Source organism: Melanotaenia boesemani, chromosome 3 (assembly GCF_017639745.1).
Source record: "Melanotaenia boesemani isolate fMelBoe1 chromosome 3, fMelBoe1.pri, whole genome shotgun sequence".
Lineage (NCBI taxonomy): Eukaryota > Metazoa > Chordata > Actinopteri > Atheriniformes > Melanotaeniidae > Melanotaenia > Melanotaenia boesemani.
Window position 1 is genome coordinate 36669759 of NC_055684.1, and position 16877 is coordinate 36686635.

Genomic DNA, 16877 nt, shown 5'->3' on the forward strand with positions numbered 1-16877 from the left:
TTCATTGCTACGTGACTTAGTCCAGCTGTGATCCTGATAAAGAAGGCGGAAGAGCTGTTATTCCTTTTTCCTTCCTCCAGTTTGGATGGGCATGGATTAAAGCTGAGAGCCGGCACACTAACCCTACATTCATTACATAAATGTAACTTGCCAGATCTAACCGACTTACAAACTGAAGTTGTAGAACTTGCTCTGACGTTTGACATCTTTATGTTTCCCTTTTTTTTTAAGTGGCCTTAAAAAAGTGGAAGTTATTACTCAGCTCTAAAAGAGCAGATATCCTTCAGTTAATGTACTTTGGATTGAGTGTTTATATGAGATCAGTTGGACTAAGTGCTTAATTAGCTTATTAGGTGGCATAAGCACAGCTCAGGCATTGTCTTTGTGCTCCGGCTGACTCATAGTTGGATCCCTCCGGTATTTACCAGCAGGCTAACTCAGTCTGATGGAACATGGAGGTGCAGGCGGCGCAGATGGAGGAATATTCCTCTGGTTGCTCTGATCAAAGGCAGATGACACAGCTCAGTGTCACTTTATTTATTTCTCTTTGTTTCCGTTTTTTTTTTCTGTCCTCCTTCCTGCCTTTCTCTGCTCTTCCTGCAGATGACAGGACATGTGTGTATGTGTGTGTCATTCAGCTCTTGCCTTGGCACCGCCATGGATATAACTTCCTGCCTGAGTCAGTGTTGCTCTTCTACCGTCAGGTTATAGCCTCCCTCTTTGCAGCATCCTTCCATCCCTCAGACCACATCTCCTCTCAGTCAAACCAGTGAGGAAATGGAGAAAAAAAGTTGCAGCATGAGGAGCTCAAGAAGCTAAAATGAGCCTTCATCCCGTCTATTGATTAAAACTCTGATTGTGTTTTTCAGATTCCCTTCTCCCTGGTGCAGTTTCCACTTTGGGAATATTTAAAGGTATGTATGGCTTTACATATAGATAAATAGATAAATGAACCTTTGTTCGTTCTGTCTTTATTGTTAATCTCAGGGATAAATTCATTGTAAAGTTATAGTGCTGTGCTCGTACTGACACATTTACAGCAACCCCCTCTCTCTCTGCATTCCCCTGTATCATTATGGCAGGCGAAAATGGGACTTTACGCCCCGGTTTAATGGCCTGTCACTACTGCCATCAGACCAGCCTTCAGTTTATCATGAGCGCTCAACATTTTTTCTTCCTCACCATCTTAATGTCTTTTTCTGGGCCATGTCGCTCGTCTCCTCGTTCCACAGCGTGGCCCTGGGCACATAAAAAGCCGTTTCTCTTTGAAAAGACGGCGTTTTGTCGGAGTGACATCATGTCTCAGGGCTGCGAGAGGCGGACAGTCCGGCATTCCATCAACGTTAAGAGCGAAGATGAACAATACGCCGAGCAGCTGTGTGTGTCTGTATGCATGTGTGTTCGCAAGAGATAGATTTTGTTGTTCACAAGTATGTCTTTGTCCCCGACTCAAAGGCCGTCTCTCTCTCACTCTGGGCCATCTGGATGTGTCCGTTGGCAGAGCTGAACTGCTGGAATCCTTTCCATTCCTTTATTTGCTTTCCTTCCTTTCCTTTCCTTTCCTTTCCTTTCCTTTCCTTTCCTTTCCTTCCTTTCCTTTCCTTTCCTTTCCTTTCCTTTCCTTTCCTATCCTGTCCTTTCCTTCCTTCCTTTCCTTTTCTTTCCTTTCCTTTCCTTTCCTTTCCTTCATTTCCTTTCCTTTCCTGTCCTTTCCTTCCTTTCCTTTCCTTTCCTTTCCTTTCCTTTCCTTTCCTTTCTTTCCTTTCCTTTCCTTTCCTTTCCTGTCCTTTCCTTCCTTCCTTTCCTTTCCTTTCTTTCCTTCATTTCCTTTCCTTCCTATCCTTTCCTTCCTTTCCTTTCCTTTCATTTCCTTTGCTTTCCTTTCCTTTACTGTCCTTTCCTTTCCTTCCTTCCTTTCCTTTCCTTTCTTTCCTTCATTTCCTTTCCTTCCTATCCTTTCCTTTCCTGTCCTTTCCTTCCTTTCCTTTCCTTTCCTTCCTATCCTTTCCTTTCCTTTCCTTTCCTTTCCTTTCCTTTCCTTCATTTCCTATCATTTCCTTTCCTTTCCTTTCTTTTCCTTTCCTTCCTATCCTTTCCTTTCCTTTCCTTTCCTTTCCTTTCCTTTCCTTTCCTTTCCTTTCCTGTCCTTTCATTTCCTTTCCTTTCCCTCTTTTCCTTTCCTTTCCAGCCATTTAGGCCTCTTTTCCAATAAGATGGGATTCTCGTCGAGGAGAGACCAAACTTGCTTGCAAGCAAACGTTTTTTTGTTTTCCTGCTTTTCTTGTAGAATGAGCTGGAAGACGGTCCGAGACTTTCTCAGATGAAAATAATGAGTTTCAGTCTGAGTGTAGAAATCTGTGTGAGCGCTTGTGTGTGGCATGATCTCCCATCTGTTTTATGGCAGGGAAATACGCTGCTGTGGCCTTTTTTTCTTTTAATTTCACACCAAGCCAGCACAGCTGTCACAGAGAGAAGCAGACAGAGGCAGCAGGGTAAAGAACAGCTAATAGCTGCAGAATAGTCAGCTGCTGAATCCTTATGCTGAGCACTTTCATTTAGCTGGTCACTTAAATTATGAGCCACTTTTACGACGATCACTGCAGAGATTTAAAACCTTTTCACACCAGACTCCATGTGAATAATTCTCTCAGTTAGTTCACACATTGATTTCACAATATTGTGGTTTTCTTTTAGTTGTTTTCCCAATAGTGACTGTAGCTCACATTTACTCCATCTGCTCTGACCTCAAAAACAACACCAGCAAAGCCGGCGGGTGGAACGCTTCTAGTTTATGATTGAACGGCAGCAGAGGGCCACAAAAAATCCCGGGAATTTTTTTTGTTTTAAGTCAAAGGCATGATGGGAACTCAAGTTGAGCTGTTGAAACATATTAACAGATGCAGCTTCTTTATGCATAAACACAAGTTTGCCACATTGTTTTTTATATGCACATGCATTGACATGCACACGGACCCGCCGTCTCTCTCCGGTGGGAAGTCATCCAGGTGCAAAGTGCAACCCTGACCCGAGGGTTCACAGGTCAAAAAGTTTGTTTTCCCAGATTTACCCTTATTATCTATTCACGAAGCAGAGGATACAAGAGGGAGGGGCCCAGAAAGGGAGAGAAACGGAGGAATCCCCCCAGCGTGAAGCCTTTTGATGTGTAAAACAAAATCTCCTTTTTAATCTGCGTCTAATGGATTACACATGACACATCCTGAACTCAACCATGCCGTCGTCTTCCTCCATCTTTTTCTTTTTGTGTGTTTGCTTGTTTGTGTTGGGAAGGGGGGGTGGGTTAAGAAAATATTAGTAATCGCTCCATGCTGTTGCCCATTTGCTCTCCCTGAGAAGTAATCATACCTTGCAGAGCTCGGGGCAGCTCAGCTGTCCACACGCATTTTATCCGGACTATAACCTCGCACAGTCGCTCTCCTCATCCCTCTGCTCAAACTGGTGGGGGGAGTCGGAGAGAAAGCCTCCTTCTCATCCTGACTTCAATCTCAAAACAAAAACATCAGGTGGTTTCACTCAGTAGCCAGTTGAATGTTGGGAGGGAGCCCTGCAAAGTGGGAGTTTTTTACATACAGCAAGTACTCTGAAAATACTTTAGTCCTGATTGGCTGTAAAGTATAAACTATATACTCCCATGTATAAATAAAATGATGGGCTAATAGCTGTGTTTTAGCTTGACTTGAAAAATGTCTAAATACTATTGATAAGTCTTTGGGCCTGTAAATATACTTTGTGTGTGTGTGTGTGTGCAAATATGGCTTAAATATGTTTATTTTTATTTAATTTAATTTTTAATTGATTTTATTTTATCTTATTTTGACTCCAAAACCTGTAAAAAAAAAAAAAGAATTGTAATAAGTATAATAAACACCAAAGAAAACTGTAGGCACGTTAGCATTTTCACACATCCTCACATAAACTGTGTAAACAGAAATTATTCATGTGGAATCATTTGGCACATTCATATGAAACCACAAAAAAACAAATGATTATTCAGGTCAGACCAGCAATGGGCTTTTAAAAGCCTGTAAATGTTTTAGTCTAATCAAAATTGTACAAATTTGGAGTTTTCAAAGCTTGACAAACACAGTTGGGGGACTGAATTTGTCCACTTAACTGAGGTGGGCCTCCAGACTCCTCACGCGCACCAAAGTTTATTCATTTTGTGTTATTTATTTTTATTTGTTCTATTAATACAGCTGAATTCTCAATAAAGCTGTTTTCGTTTACTGATTTTCTCCTTCTTTCATCAGGCAGCTAACATGTCAGTAAAAAATCTGCCCATTCTGCTGCTTTGCTCTAAAAAGATCAGCATCTGTCAAAAGACAACAATTCAAGAAACCTAAACACAACATCCTTGTAGAAAATTTACCTAAATTTACATGTACAATGAGCAGCAGAATGTCGTGAATATTTTCTCCTGCTGTCCTCAGCGTCTCGGTCTCAGACTGGTTCCTTTTTATGAGGAATGGTGTCAACACATTTGCCAGTAAAGCAGAGTGACTTCACTGATCTCAGTATTGTCTGAAGCGTCTGCAGCAGAGTTCACCTAACTGAGCAGACAGTGGTGTGGAGTCTAAAGGACATCGCTCGGAGGTTAATAAACATTCACCCCATAAATACTCCTTTGTACCATTTATTGTTCAATTCTAACACACCACACTACCTGTCTTATACATAGATGAATGAATTTATGCAATAATATTTTCTTGGAGCACCTTTAGCTTTGACTACAGCAAGCAGCCACCTTGGCATTGTTTTTGTTAGGCTTATGTAATTTCATAACATTCATTTCCATCCAGAGTTAGATTAAAACTGGTCGCTGAGTGTTCAGTTTAGATCTGATCTTATTTTTTGGACTCAAAATGTTGAACCTCAACGTGACCAATTTAAGCAGGGGTGTCCAACTCTGGTCCTCAAGGGCCTCAGTCCAGCAGATTTTCAATGCTTTCCTGCTCCAACATGCCTGACTTTAATGAATGGATTATTGTGCAGAAATCATAGGTTGGTGGATGCAATTAATTTGATTCAGGTGTGTTAAAGCAGGGACACATTGAAAGCCTGCAGGGGACCGACTTTAGACTCCCCTGAACTGAAGCAACCCGACATGATAATGGTGCCCCCACAGGTTTGTACCAGAGGTGTTAGGCATGATGGATGCAGCATTTCATTCACTGCTCTTCTGAAGGCCCATTTATGCTCCCTTACATACGCAAATATCAACGTCCGTGTCAAATGTTGTCATGCATAGCCGTCCTCATGCTTCCATGCATGTTTTGCGTTGCCATGGTTGTTAAGTCAAGTCCTCCACTAGTGGGCAGTGCTGAGTTCAGAGTTCACTCCTGCAAGCCAAGTTTTAGACACCGTTTAGCAGCGGTAATGTGTCACTATAAAGTCGTTTCCTACCACCCAACACGCCCTTAACTCGCATATCGTCTTTCTTCAAAGGCTTGTTTAATTTCTACATTTGTTGTGCTCGTCTTCATTTTTATTTTTAGTTTCCCTCATGGCCCTCTTCTTCTCTGGTTTGTTTCTTTTCCCGGTAACACATCTGCTGTTGACTCGCCTGGTGATTACCGGTGGTATTGCTCCGTCTTCAAGCGACGGGTAGCTAAGCTCACTGAAAACGGACATAACCGACACAGAAGATGGACGAAACTGTCCGTCTGTGTATCCGTCTTCTGCATCCAGCATAAATGGGCCTTTACCCTGATGAAACCATCAGTCTAAAGCAGTGTTTCTCCAACTTTTTTCCACATTGACCCCCCTGTAGAAGAATGTTTCAGTCCAGTACCCACAAAACCAGGGATGTCAAATTCATTTTAGTTTGGGAGCCACATTCAGCACAGTCTGGTCTCCAGTGGGCCAGACCAGTGAAATAATATAATAACTATTAATAATTTTTTCTTTTGTTTTAGTCTAAATACAGACAAGTACATGATCAAGATCAAAGACTAAAGAGCTGTTAAGTCCTGATGCTTTGATTTCTTTTTACATTGTGTTTGTGGAAATGTTGCTACTTTCATCATGAATATTTAAAATTTCCTTCAATCACAATTCTTCCTCAAAGATGACTGCTCATCACCATCCTTCCAGGTCGTAATCATGCATCGGGGAGTTTTTGACACAGTTTTTGTTATTGCAGCAGTCTCTGTGGTTATTTTGTTTGCTTTTTTTTTTTTTTACATTTACATTATTTTGTTTGCTTGCTGCAGATAAATGATTAACCCTGCTAAAACAGAGACACATCTTTTCCATAAAGAAGCTACATTGCTTTAAATAACTTGTTGCCACTGAAACGTATTAATCAGACTATAACCTGTTTAGTTAAATCTGTTGTCTTGTTTTTCTTTAAGATATCTGATGACATATTAATATAGTATTAGCTAGAAGCTTCCTGGTTTAAATCTCAGCTGGAGATGCATGCATGCTTGTTTGCCTTGATTTTTCTGTGATGGACTGGCAACCCATCCAAGGAGTACCGCGTCCCTCACCTGGTGGCTGGGATAAGCTCCAGTTTCCCTAAAGACCTCAACAAGATAAAGTGTGTGTGGAAAATGATCAATATAAGAATATTTTTATTAGAGATTGGTGTAGGTTGGGCTCAGTTTTTCACTTTCTGGAGAATCATAAAGCAAAAATGTTGCCAGTTATGGAGTCATGGATAAAATAAAAACAGATAAAAATGCATCTGCATCTTCCAACTTAATCATCACAAATCTGTGGACAGACCTCAAAACTTCAGTGCATGAAGGAATTCAAAGTTCTGCAGATTTAGAGACCTTTTGCAAGAGAAAAAAGGAGAAAATCCCCCAAACAAGCCAATTCAGGATGGTATGTTCATAAAACACTCAAGGAATAGGTCAACTTAAACTTTAGGCCTTCAGAAAATCAGGCCATCTTGTAACTGCTGAGCTATTAACAGCAGCGAACGTCAGCGCCTGGCTGTATACGTGACATTTGTGTGTAAACAGTTCAAACAAACGCTCATTTAAATGCAAACTTTTTCAAATTGTGTTGAATTCTGTCATATTATTTTTTAACAAAGCTCCACTACATTTGGTTTGGTTTTCTGGTCTGGAGTATGCCTGAGGTGCAGACACAGATGTGAAGTATTTATGAATATAACTTTAAATTTAATTTGTTTATTCTAATGCAACTTCTTGACAAAACGTGTAAAGGTTGAGAGTGATTGAGTAGTAACCCCTCCTCCTCCTCCTCCCCATCCCATTTCTTGAGAACTGAGTAGCGTGGCATCACTGGGGAGAAAAAGCAACACAAAAATAGCTGGATGGCCCATTTCCCAGCAGCTTACTCGGGACTTCAGACCAGACCAAGGTTCACAATGTGTTTCCAATGCGTCTGATATGTCCACTAACTAAAGTCTTTTCTCTTTCCTTCTTTTTCTCCATTTTTCTCACTCTTTGATCAACGCTGACTATCGACAACCCTCTCTTTCCCTCTCGACTCTTCTGTCTTTCTCCCAGACTCTGTGGTCGTGGAGGCAAGGTCACACGCTCTACTCTTGGCAGTCAGCAGTCTGCGGAGCTTTTGCAGGTGCAAGGGATTATATGCTGCTTTGGGAAAGAAGCAAAAGGGGAGGTGGGGGTTAGGGTGGAAGCAGGAAAGAGGAATAGATGGCTGGATGGATAGATAGATGGAGGATGGGTAAATAAATGACCTGAAGGGCAGAACAAGTTTCCTCTAAGCCACATTCTTGTAAGATTCCACCAAAGTGGAATCACACACACTGACCTGTGCATCAGATCTGTTGAAGACAAGAAGACCGGTTCCATCTTTTTCTTTTATGTAGTTTAAAATGAGAAAAAGAGAGGCTAAAGTGACAGAGATCCACCACTGTTTTCTCACAACGAATCCTCATTATTGCGGTTCTCAAGCACTTCAGCCAGTGAACATCACACCGAAGCAGACTTCATGGATCTGTCTCCGCCTGGATGAGTATCAGGGGAAACGCAGACAACCAGGGGAAAAGAGAGGAGGAATGAGAGGGGGCCAGTTTCTGGGTATTCGGCCCCTGCAGCTGTGCGACCTCCTGAGCACTGGAGCCTGAAGTGGTTTGAGGGAGGGAGGGAGAAAATGTGCAGGAAGGCAGTGAAAGAGGCGAAGGGCTAAAAACAAGAAAGAAGAGCTAGAGAAACCAAAGCAGGGAAGTGCTACAGACATACAGCAGATAAAGCCTATGGTCAGTTTTCAGTCATGTTGATTTTATACTTAAAAATAAGAAGCTCCATCCTGATAAAGTTTTTGTTGAATCTGGAGTCATCTGTCTTTGTTCTAATAGAAAAAAATAAGTTAAAGCTGGTCCCTCCCCAGTCACTGCAATGCTTACGTCCCTGATTTCAGAAAAGTTGTGATGATGTAAAAGCAAATATAAACCTGAAAATTGGCAAAAATTTAGGTAAATGTTTTTTTTTTATACAAATGGCTATAACAGAAAGAACATCTAGTAAACATCTCAGAAAATACCAGAAAGGCCGAATCTTTCAGAAATAATGTGGAAGATTATGGGAAGTTTAAGAGCTACTAAAGAGGTGAGAGACCTTTGGGTTTGTTAAAATTCAGTCATATATATAGTGATTTCCATATCAGAACTAAGCCACAAAAAGTGAGGAAATGGTCTGTTATGAGGTTTGGTCTGTTATGTCTCCTTTAATAACACCGGTTGGTGTGGTGCTATAAATCATTAGAAAGCCTGATTATTCACCTTTACAATGAGGTACAACTAGTAAGGATCATGCTTCTGTGGAATGAGCAACGCAGCTAAAAGTGTAGATAGCATCCCCAAAAATTTCCTACAACATTCTCCTGTTGCTGTTAATGTCATGGATTGAATCAGGAAACGAGTTAATATGTTAACTATGAAAACTGGAACACTAAGCCTGGAAGAACAAAGATGACTGGACTAACTGATGACTAACACGATGAACTGCCAAAGAAGAAAGGAAAACCTGGTGCATATACAGAGGGGCTGATTACAAGACGAGAAGCAGGTGTGACTATTAGTGACTGGAAGTAGAGAACAGCAAGTAAAGCGGACAGAATACACCAGGGGAAACAACTCTTTAAAATAAAACAGGAAGCAAGGAGGTCATGACAAGTCACTCTTATTTTGAGCTTTGATAGGCAGATTTCTAGAATCTCCATCCTCCAGGATGACAACACTTACCCCGACAGAGCCAGTGGAGAGCATGAAATGACCTGCCGGGAAGCCAGACGTCAACCCTGTGGGATCAGCTTGGGCATGCTGTATGTGCTACAGTGACTAGCCACACTGGTTGACCTTCAACAACTCCTGCTTGAGGAATGGGATGCCATCCCACAGCTAAATGTGACCAGCATGAGGGGGTGCCAAGCTGCTGTAGCTTCATGTGGATCTTCCACAAACTACTGAGGTGTAAAATTAATGAAGTTTTAAAATTTCTTTAGTTTTTTCTTTGTTACTGTGGGAGAGTTTAGTCATCAAGTCATCCAAGCACATTCCTTACAAGTTATACCTCTTTGTACAGGTGACAAATCAGGTTTTCCAACCATGTATAACAGTTTCTGTGATAAAAGTTGAGAAATAATCAACCAAAGACAAATTTGCTTATGTGCTGAGTTTTTTAAGCCTTTGGAGCAACATTACAGCCATTGCTACCTTTATATTCCTGTATGAACAGAGGTGTTTTCACTTAATACACCCGATTAGACTTCTTCTCTGTGCTGAGTAGGTGTGTGCAGATGGAGACACCAATGTTATTGAAGATTAAGTATTTCCTTGCTCAGTAAGACAAGCGTGGGCAGAGCAGGTCTCTGTCTTCTAGTTAACCCCTGCCACTGTGTGGGTGGTGCCACGTTTAGTTGGTTCAACATCTAAACCAATCGGGTTACCATCATAGGGTTAAGGTTTGCTTTCTGCCCCAAAAGCTGCTTCCACCTTCAGATCATGAAGTTACCCCCTACATTCACAAGTCTTCACCAGTGAGTGATTCTCTTCATCTCCAGCAGTTTCTCCTTCCAGTTTCAGCCTGTGGTCCAGTCGGCTCAGTGAGTGAAATCACCTGTTGGGTTTGCAGGTTGATGTTAATGTGTGTCAAACAGGTTTCATTTGTGCAGTGCATTGATGAATGTTTACTTTGCACTTAACACAATCATTCCTGGAACTGATCCACAACGTAACATCCCAGCGCCTCCAGTTCCAGCTCCAAGTGAAAAAGAAAAGTGTTGCATCATCTGTCATTCCCTGCGGTCTTCACTTTTTATTGTGGTGGACGCTTCATAAAAGGAGCGGCTTCAGTGGTCCGAGCGCTTGTCGGACGTTTCTAGCTTTCAGTTCATAACTCTTCCGCTGCTGTGACGTGCCAGACAGGACTGGAAGATGAAGGTTTGCTGCTCTGGAGGCGATGTTGAAAATGAAGGTGAGGGAGAGAAAAAAGTGGTGAGGACACAGCACCCCGAGGAGCTGAGACGTGGCCCTGCGCCACCCCGCCTGGGCTCGGTCTGCAGCGGGAAGACCTGGGGGAAAGAAGTTGGAGCTGAAACCGAGATAACAAAAGGGGGGAAAAGGAAATATAAGCGGGGAAGGCTTTTGATCTGTCAAACTCATTTACTAGTTGTAGAAATTGTTAAAGTTGAACTGAGTAATTATGTAATTCATGTTGGCTAAAGACAGCAGCATAGCTATGAATAATAATAATAATAATAATGGATTGGATTTGATATAGCTCTTTTCAAGGCACCCAAAGCGAGGAGGGTTGGTGGGGGTGTGGATGGGGTGGTGATACAGTGGGACAAGTGGGTCCAGGACAGGATTCATGTTCACATCCCTCCGTGACCAAGCTGCTGTCCAAGAGGGATCCTCAAGTTTCACTCACTTCCCGTTATGTTAACTTCACACTCTCTCTTTGGCTCATCCATAATCTGCTTGACACTGGAAATGCTCACAGAGGCGCGTTTAATCACCCCAGATCTCTCCGCTTGTACCCTGCTCTGACTTACGGCAGACCTGACCTCTTATCAATCACCTTGTGAAAACTGAGATTACATCAGCAACTCTCATCCTCCAGCCAAATGTAGATCCTTACGTTGAGCGCTGCATGTGCACAATAGTCAGTTAACACCTCTTTCTCCTGCTTTCCATTAGCGTTACATAACTTTTTAGATTAAATGAGCTTTATCTTTCTAGTCTTGAGAAAAAAAGACTCAAAAACATGATGATACATCAGATCATGCAGATCTTGATGTTTTCCTGTATCCTCAGCTCACTTACAGTCACATTGCTCCTCTGTGACACATATAGACATGTTTTCTGAGAACATGTTGCTATGTTTATGGCAGAATGGCATACACACACACACCGTCTCTTCACACTGGGGGACTGTCCAGTCTGGGGTCTGGGGACACTTCTGGACTGTACTGCCCATCCAGCTTCTAACTTGCAGACAAGTAAAAAAGGCTCATAGGATCCAGATGTGTAGTTTTTATCTGTGTGCATATAAACAGGTGTGAGTGCACGCCCGTACCTGGGGAAGGTGTGTGGGGGTGGTTTTATAACAAGAAAGCAAACCTTGGATGAGGAGCATTATCATTTTTATCAGTTTTACCTCTTATTTACGAATTAAAACTGCAGTTAAGTAAGTTTTCTGTATCTGTAACTGATTGTGTGTCTTTTGTAGGTGCAGTGGCGGCGTTTGTTACCACTCCTCTTGACGTGGCAAAGACCAGGATCATGCTCGCAAAGGTACTCGCAGTAAAACAACCACACAGCACACCACCTCCTCTGGCAGCCGTTTTTAAACACCGCTGTCAGGTGATGCCTCGCAGGCAGAAAGCTGAACGGGCCCGCAGCCTGAGCAAATTTCAAGTGTCAGCCTGCAGAACAGAGCAGGCCAAGGTAGCACCAGGACAGCAAGAGAGCGAGAGACATCCATCACCTGGTCTGGGATACGGACTGTGCTGGGAAGACATGTTTGTGCGCATGGTTAGTGTTAGATGGAGGACTTGTTGCTGCTTCTCAGGAGTTTCCATCTCAAGACTGTGTCAGTGTGAGATGAAGAAAAAGGCCAGTGTCCCTCCTGTTAGCTCTCTTGCTCTGTCCACCCACCACCTCCTCCTCCTCCTCCTCTCTTTAATGGTGTTCCTTCTCTTCCTCCTCCTCTTCACTTTTTTTTCCTCCTCTTCTGGCTCACTCTGACTGTATGTCTGGCTTCCTTCACTGTGTTTGTGTGTGTCTGTGCAAAGGGGAGTGAGTTCAGAGTTATCCCAATCAGCCACCACACACACACGCACACACACACACATACACACACATACACACACACACACACACACACACACACACACACCGTCCTTGGAGAAGACACAGCGTTCCGTTTCCACCCCTGTCCAAACTAATGAGATACTGGAATTAACAAAACACTCGGACAGTTTTGATCTCTAGCGAGAAGCTGTTGGCTGTAGGTGGAACTGCACGGTACAAAAGCTTCCAGTAAACATTATCTGAAAGGCAGCTGCTGTAATCTAACCACCAGCGGCGAGTTCAGCCTGTGCTGAGCTTTGGTTATAACTTTATAAGGCCAAGTTTCGATTCACCTCAGGCAACACAGGTGAGCTCAGGAGGTTTAATTTCATGCAGAAAGAGGGAAACTAACATCACACCACTGAGTAAGCAGTTATTATTATTATTATTATTATTATTATTATTGTTATTATTATTATTGTTATTATTATTATTATTATTATTGTTATTATTATTATTATTATTATTATATCATGGACTGGCTGCGAATTGAGACCTAGATAGCAGACATGTTTGGGTCAAATCTGGGCTACGTTAGGTACTCATGGCTCAGTTACGGCACTGGAAAGTGTTGTGTGGGCCAGGAGTGGACCACATTTGGGACATGTTTTTGCCAAGCATTTTTTTTCTATTTGGGTAAGGGGCTAAGGCCCTTAACCCTAAACTGCTCCCTGGGCACCGGAACATGGCAGCCCTCTGCTCTCCAGTGAATCTAGAGATGGGTAAAAGTATTCTAATCTGCACAACATTCTCTCAAGTATTGGCTTTCAGGAGAAAAAATAGTGGCATTGAAATAAACACACAACAGAAACTATTTCCATATTTACAGTTTCTCCAACTCAGCTGCTTTTTGGTGCCACCGTGCATCAAAAATATCTTCTTGGTTTTATTCCTGCTGTAGAGGAGCATTATTTTTCTTCTTTTCAGACACACATAGAACTTTCTACTCACTTGTTGATCTTTGGCTGCTCCTGATTGAACATTACTGTCAAGTTAAGCTCTCTGATTGGTTGAAAGTCTGACAGGAAGTGGGTTTAAATAGAAGTCTCCTAGCAACATAGTAGTGATAGTGATTTCTTTTATTATGAAAATGTGATGAGCAATGGTGTTATCATGGGTCTTGGGTCTAGAGGACCCAGGTACAAGACCCCGGTGTCCCAACAGAAGCTCCTGTGGGCTCCTGAGCAAAGCCCTCAACCTCCCTGGGTTCTGAAACATGGCAGCCCACTGCTCTCTAGTAAAAAGCAGACCTTAATTTTCCAATCAGGATTAATAAAGTAGAAATTGTTGTTATCATGGATCATTGTGGATTTACCATACAGTTTCTGAGTAAACGCTACATTTTGTAGCTGGATTGTAAACCTCCTGGACGAGATATATATGCCTGGAAAACTTACCTAAAGGGTTTAACACAAGTTAAAGGTAACATCTCTTTGTAGTTACATAAACTTCCACAGGAGTGAAGGATGCCTAGTCCAGTCCAAAGTTAAAGACGGACGGACGGACAGACAGGGCAGTGCTGGTGTTGATGGGTATGGACCATTTGGATCTAATAAATGGGGAGGAAATATGGGTGTTGGAACTCATCTCATCAGCTTCCTTCCCTCAGGGAGCTGAATGAAAGGCTGGTGTTGTGCAGCAGGCAGTCTGGTGCTCCTCCAGGACAGGCCTGCTGCAGCACTGGCAGCCTGTCTGGCACACCACGGTGCTGCAACGTGCCTCTTACTGTTCAACAGCGAGTCCCGCACTTGGACTTCTCTTTTTTCTTCATTGTGCGCCACATTTCAGATGCTAGGAAATACAGAAAAGCCTCAACATTGAACACACTTTAAAATCTAAAAATCAGATCCCAAAGCAGCCAACGTATGTCAGTGAAAACTCCTAGACCGAGCTACAAAGTTATTTTTATATGTCAGCAGTTAGACAGGGACTGTGTGTCTTGTGTATGTTTTGGAAACCCTGTTCCTCCTTTCCCTCTGTCCTCCATTCCTGAGCGGTAAAGGAAAAGAAAACTTGTCAGCCGAGGAGAGAGTCATTTCTCAGCCACCTGTCTCCAACAGAAACAGACGTTATCTGGGAGTTTAAGTTTTTTCCTTCACATGTGAATCCTCCTCTTGATTCCACAAACTCCCCACCTCTCTTTCTTTCTCTGTTTCTAGGTTGCCACCATCCTAGTATCCCCATCCTGCAGCTCTCATATCCCTCTTCCACTCCAAAAACTTTCTGGCCAGCTGATTGGTGTTGTGTAAATAAAAGAGCTGGACTGATGGCTGTGGAGGGGAGGGAGGGGGGTCAAGAAGAAGTTGTCAAGTGTGTTCCTGGGTGGGCAAATGATTGGGTGTGTTCCTGGGTGGGTGCTGGAGGTGACACCTGCGCTGACACAGCTGTCCATGAGCTAAAAAAGAGCTGAATGAAGCTCAGCTGAGGAAGACTAAACAGGGTGTCTGTCGGAGGAGCAGGAAGCGAGGGAGACGATTTATCCATCATCACACCTCTATTTGCTCTCTGTTTCTCCAGGCAGGCTCAGCCACAGCGAGGGGCAACATCCCACTGGTGCTCTACGATGTGTGGAGGACTAGAGGCCTTCCAGGGTGAGTGTTTCCAAATGCTCAAAAGCCGTTAAGATTGTTTAAAAAAAAAAAAAAAAACACCTTTTATTTTTTTATTATTATTATTTTACATAAACCGTTTTATCCCAGATCATTTAAAGTAAAAAAAAAATCTCTCTTCTTCTACATGATTTGATTTAACTCGACCTGATCCCTCACGTAATCAAGTTTGATGACAAAGCAGCCACTCTGGGGAACGAGAATTTACAGCCGCAGCTGAAAAATGAGATGCATAAAAGCTTTTCCTGCCGACTCGCTGTAGCGTCCTATTGATTAAGGTGTTATGAGGGCCAAGTGGAAGGGTTTATTTGAGTGGTTTGATGTGTTTATGATGCGCACTGGACAAAAGGCCAGGTCTAATGGGGCCGCCGAGGGCTGCCAACGCTAAAACAAACCCTCAGTTGCGGTGAGTAATAGGCCTGCTTGTGTACAAGCCACCATCATTTAGTTGGGATGCATAAGGGCTTAATGCTCATAGCAGATTTGGTTTGGGACCGAGCCAGACACCAGCAGAACATCACCCTCTCCCTCTTTGTCTCGCAAACACAAACATACTTGCCTTTTATTTTTGTTTGGTTTTGTTTTGTTTGTTCGGATAGTCCTGGAATCTAATCAAAGAGAAATTACATTTCAGCGTTGTGTTTAATATGAGCCAAAAACTCCCTTTAAGCATCAGTAATGGCCTGGAAGTCACTTTTAATAAAGACTGTGATTGAAACTACAGAACGGTCCTAATGAGCCGCGAGTTGGAAAAACCTCAGACTTTAAGTCTCAGTAAGTCTGAGTGGTAATGCTACCACATGGAAACATTTGATGCACTTCTACTCTTTTTCTCTCCTTTTTTTTATCTCATCCAACCATCACTCCAGGCTCCCTGTTGCATCAGAACGTACGCCATCATAAGCTCCAGGACAAGGCAAACGCCTCCTCCTCTCTGATATTCATGTAACCAGAGAAGGGCACATCAGAATAAATGTATAGACAAAGCAGGGTGTGTATAAAGTAAGAAAAACTAAAGGGGGGGAAGGGGGGGGGGTGTTGTTCTGTAGGGGCCAAAGGCCTGGTTGTTGCACTGGTGCATGCCTGATACAAATTGCTGGGGCTTTAAAGCTGTAATTATGGTAATAGGCCCAATTGCAATGTAGTGAAGCTCTAAAGTGCTTCCATATGTGTGCCATGCCCCAGAGACCCTGGGTTAGTAGAGAAAAGCACAGCTCACACCACCCCCCCTAGCCCCCGGTAACCTGCAGAATAACTAAACTGCACCAGGAGTTAACAGGCAGCACATCCTCAAAGCTTTCTGATTTGCTGCCCATTGCACGGCGATATGGAATGCAAATATATTTGAACCCGCTCCACACAACAAAGAAAGCTTCTGGAAGCATGTGGTGAGACTTAATTGCACTGTGATTGTCCTTTAGGTGAGGTATTTACACATTTTAAGCTGCACACACACATGCAGGCTCAAATTCTGTAGACGCTTCCAGGGAGGGCGTGTGTGAGAACACAAGTTTCTGGATCAGATGAAGCCGACTTTTTGCAGACCTTCTGGTATCAAACCTAGAAAATCATAGGAAGTGCACATCAGTGAAATATGCAGGTAAATGTCAACAGCTAATTTGTTGAAATACTCTTAAATGCTTGCCTGTATCTTATTTCACTCATCTCTTGATATTGCCAGTATGTATGTCCTGGACCTGTCTGCTACCTTAGACACAGTTAACCATCAGATCCTCCTTGCCACACTCTCAGAGCTTGGCATCTCAGGATCTATCCTCTTGTGGTTTATGGAAGAACCTTCAGAGTATCTTGGCGAGGGGGCGTGTCCAGATCACATGGGCTGACAACAGAGGTGCCTTCGGGATCGGTGCTTGGCCCTCTTGTCTTTTCACTATACACCTCCTCACTCAGTGCAATCATTAGCTCTCATGGCTTCTCCTACCACTGCTATGCAG

General features: G+C 42.9%; 1 protein-coding gene across 3 annotated transcripts in view; it reads left to right on the forward strand.

Moving 5' to 3' along the window:
* The window catches only part of slc25a26 (solute carrier family 25 member 26), a 63198-nt gene that overhangs the window by 39690 nt on the left and 6631 nt on the right, over positions 1-16877 (forward strand). For 2 of the 3 annotated variants that reach the window (XM_041979671.1, XM_041979673.1), the window contains exons 6-8: positions 870-914; positions 11691-11755; positions 14831-14904. In XM_041979671.1, coding sequence (XP_041835605.1) covers positions 870-914; positions 11691-11755; positions 14831-14904 — 184 coding nt within the window. Of the gene's footprint in view, positions 1-869; positions 915-7502; positions 7573-11690; positions 11756-14830; positions 14905-16877 lie in introns of all 3 variants that reach the window. The other variant, XM_041979672.1, reaches the window with a different exon arrangement.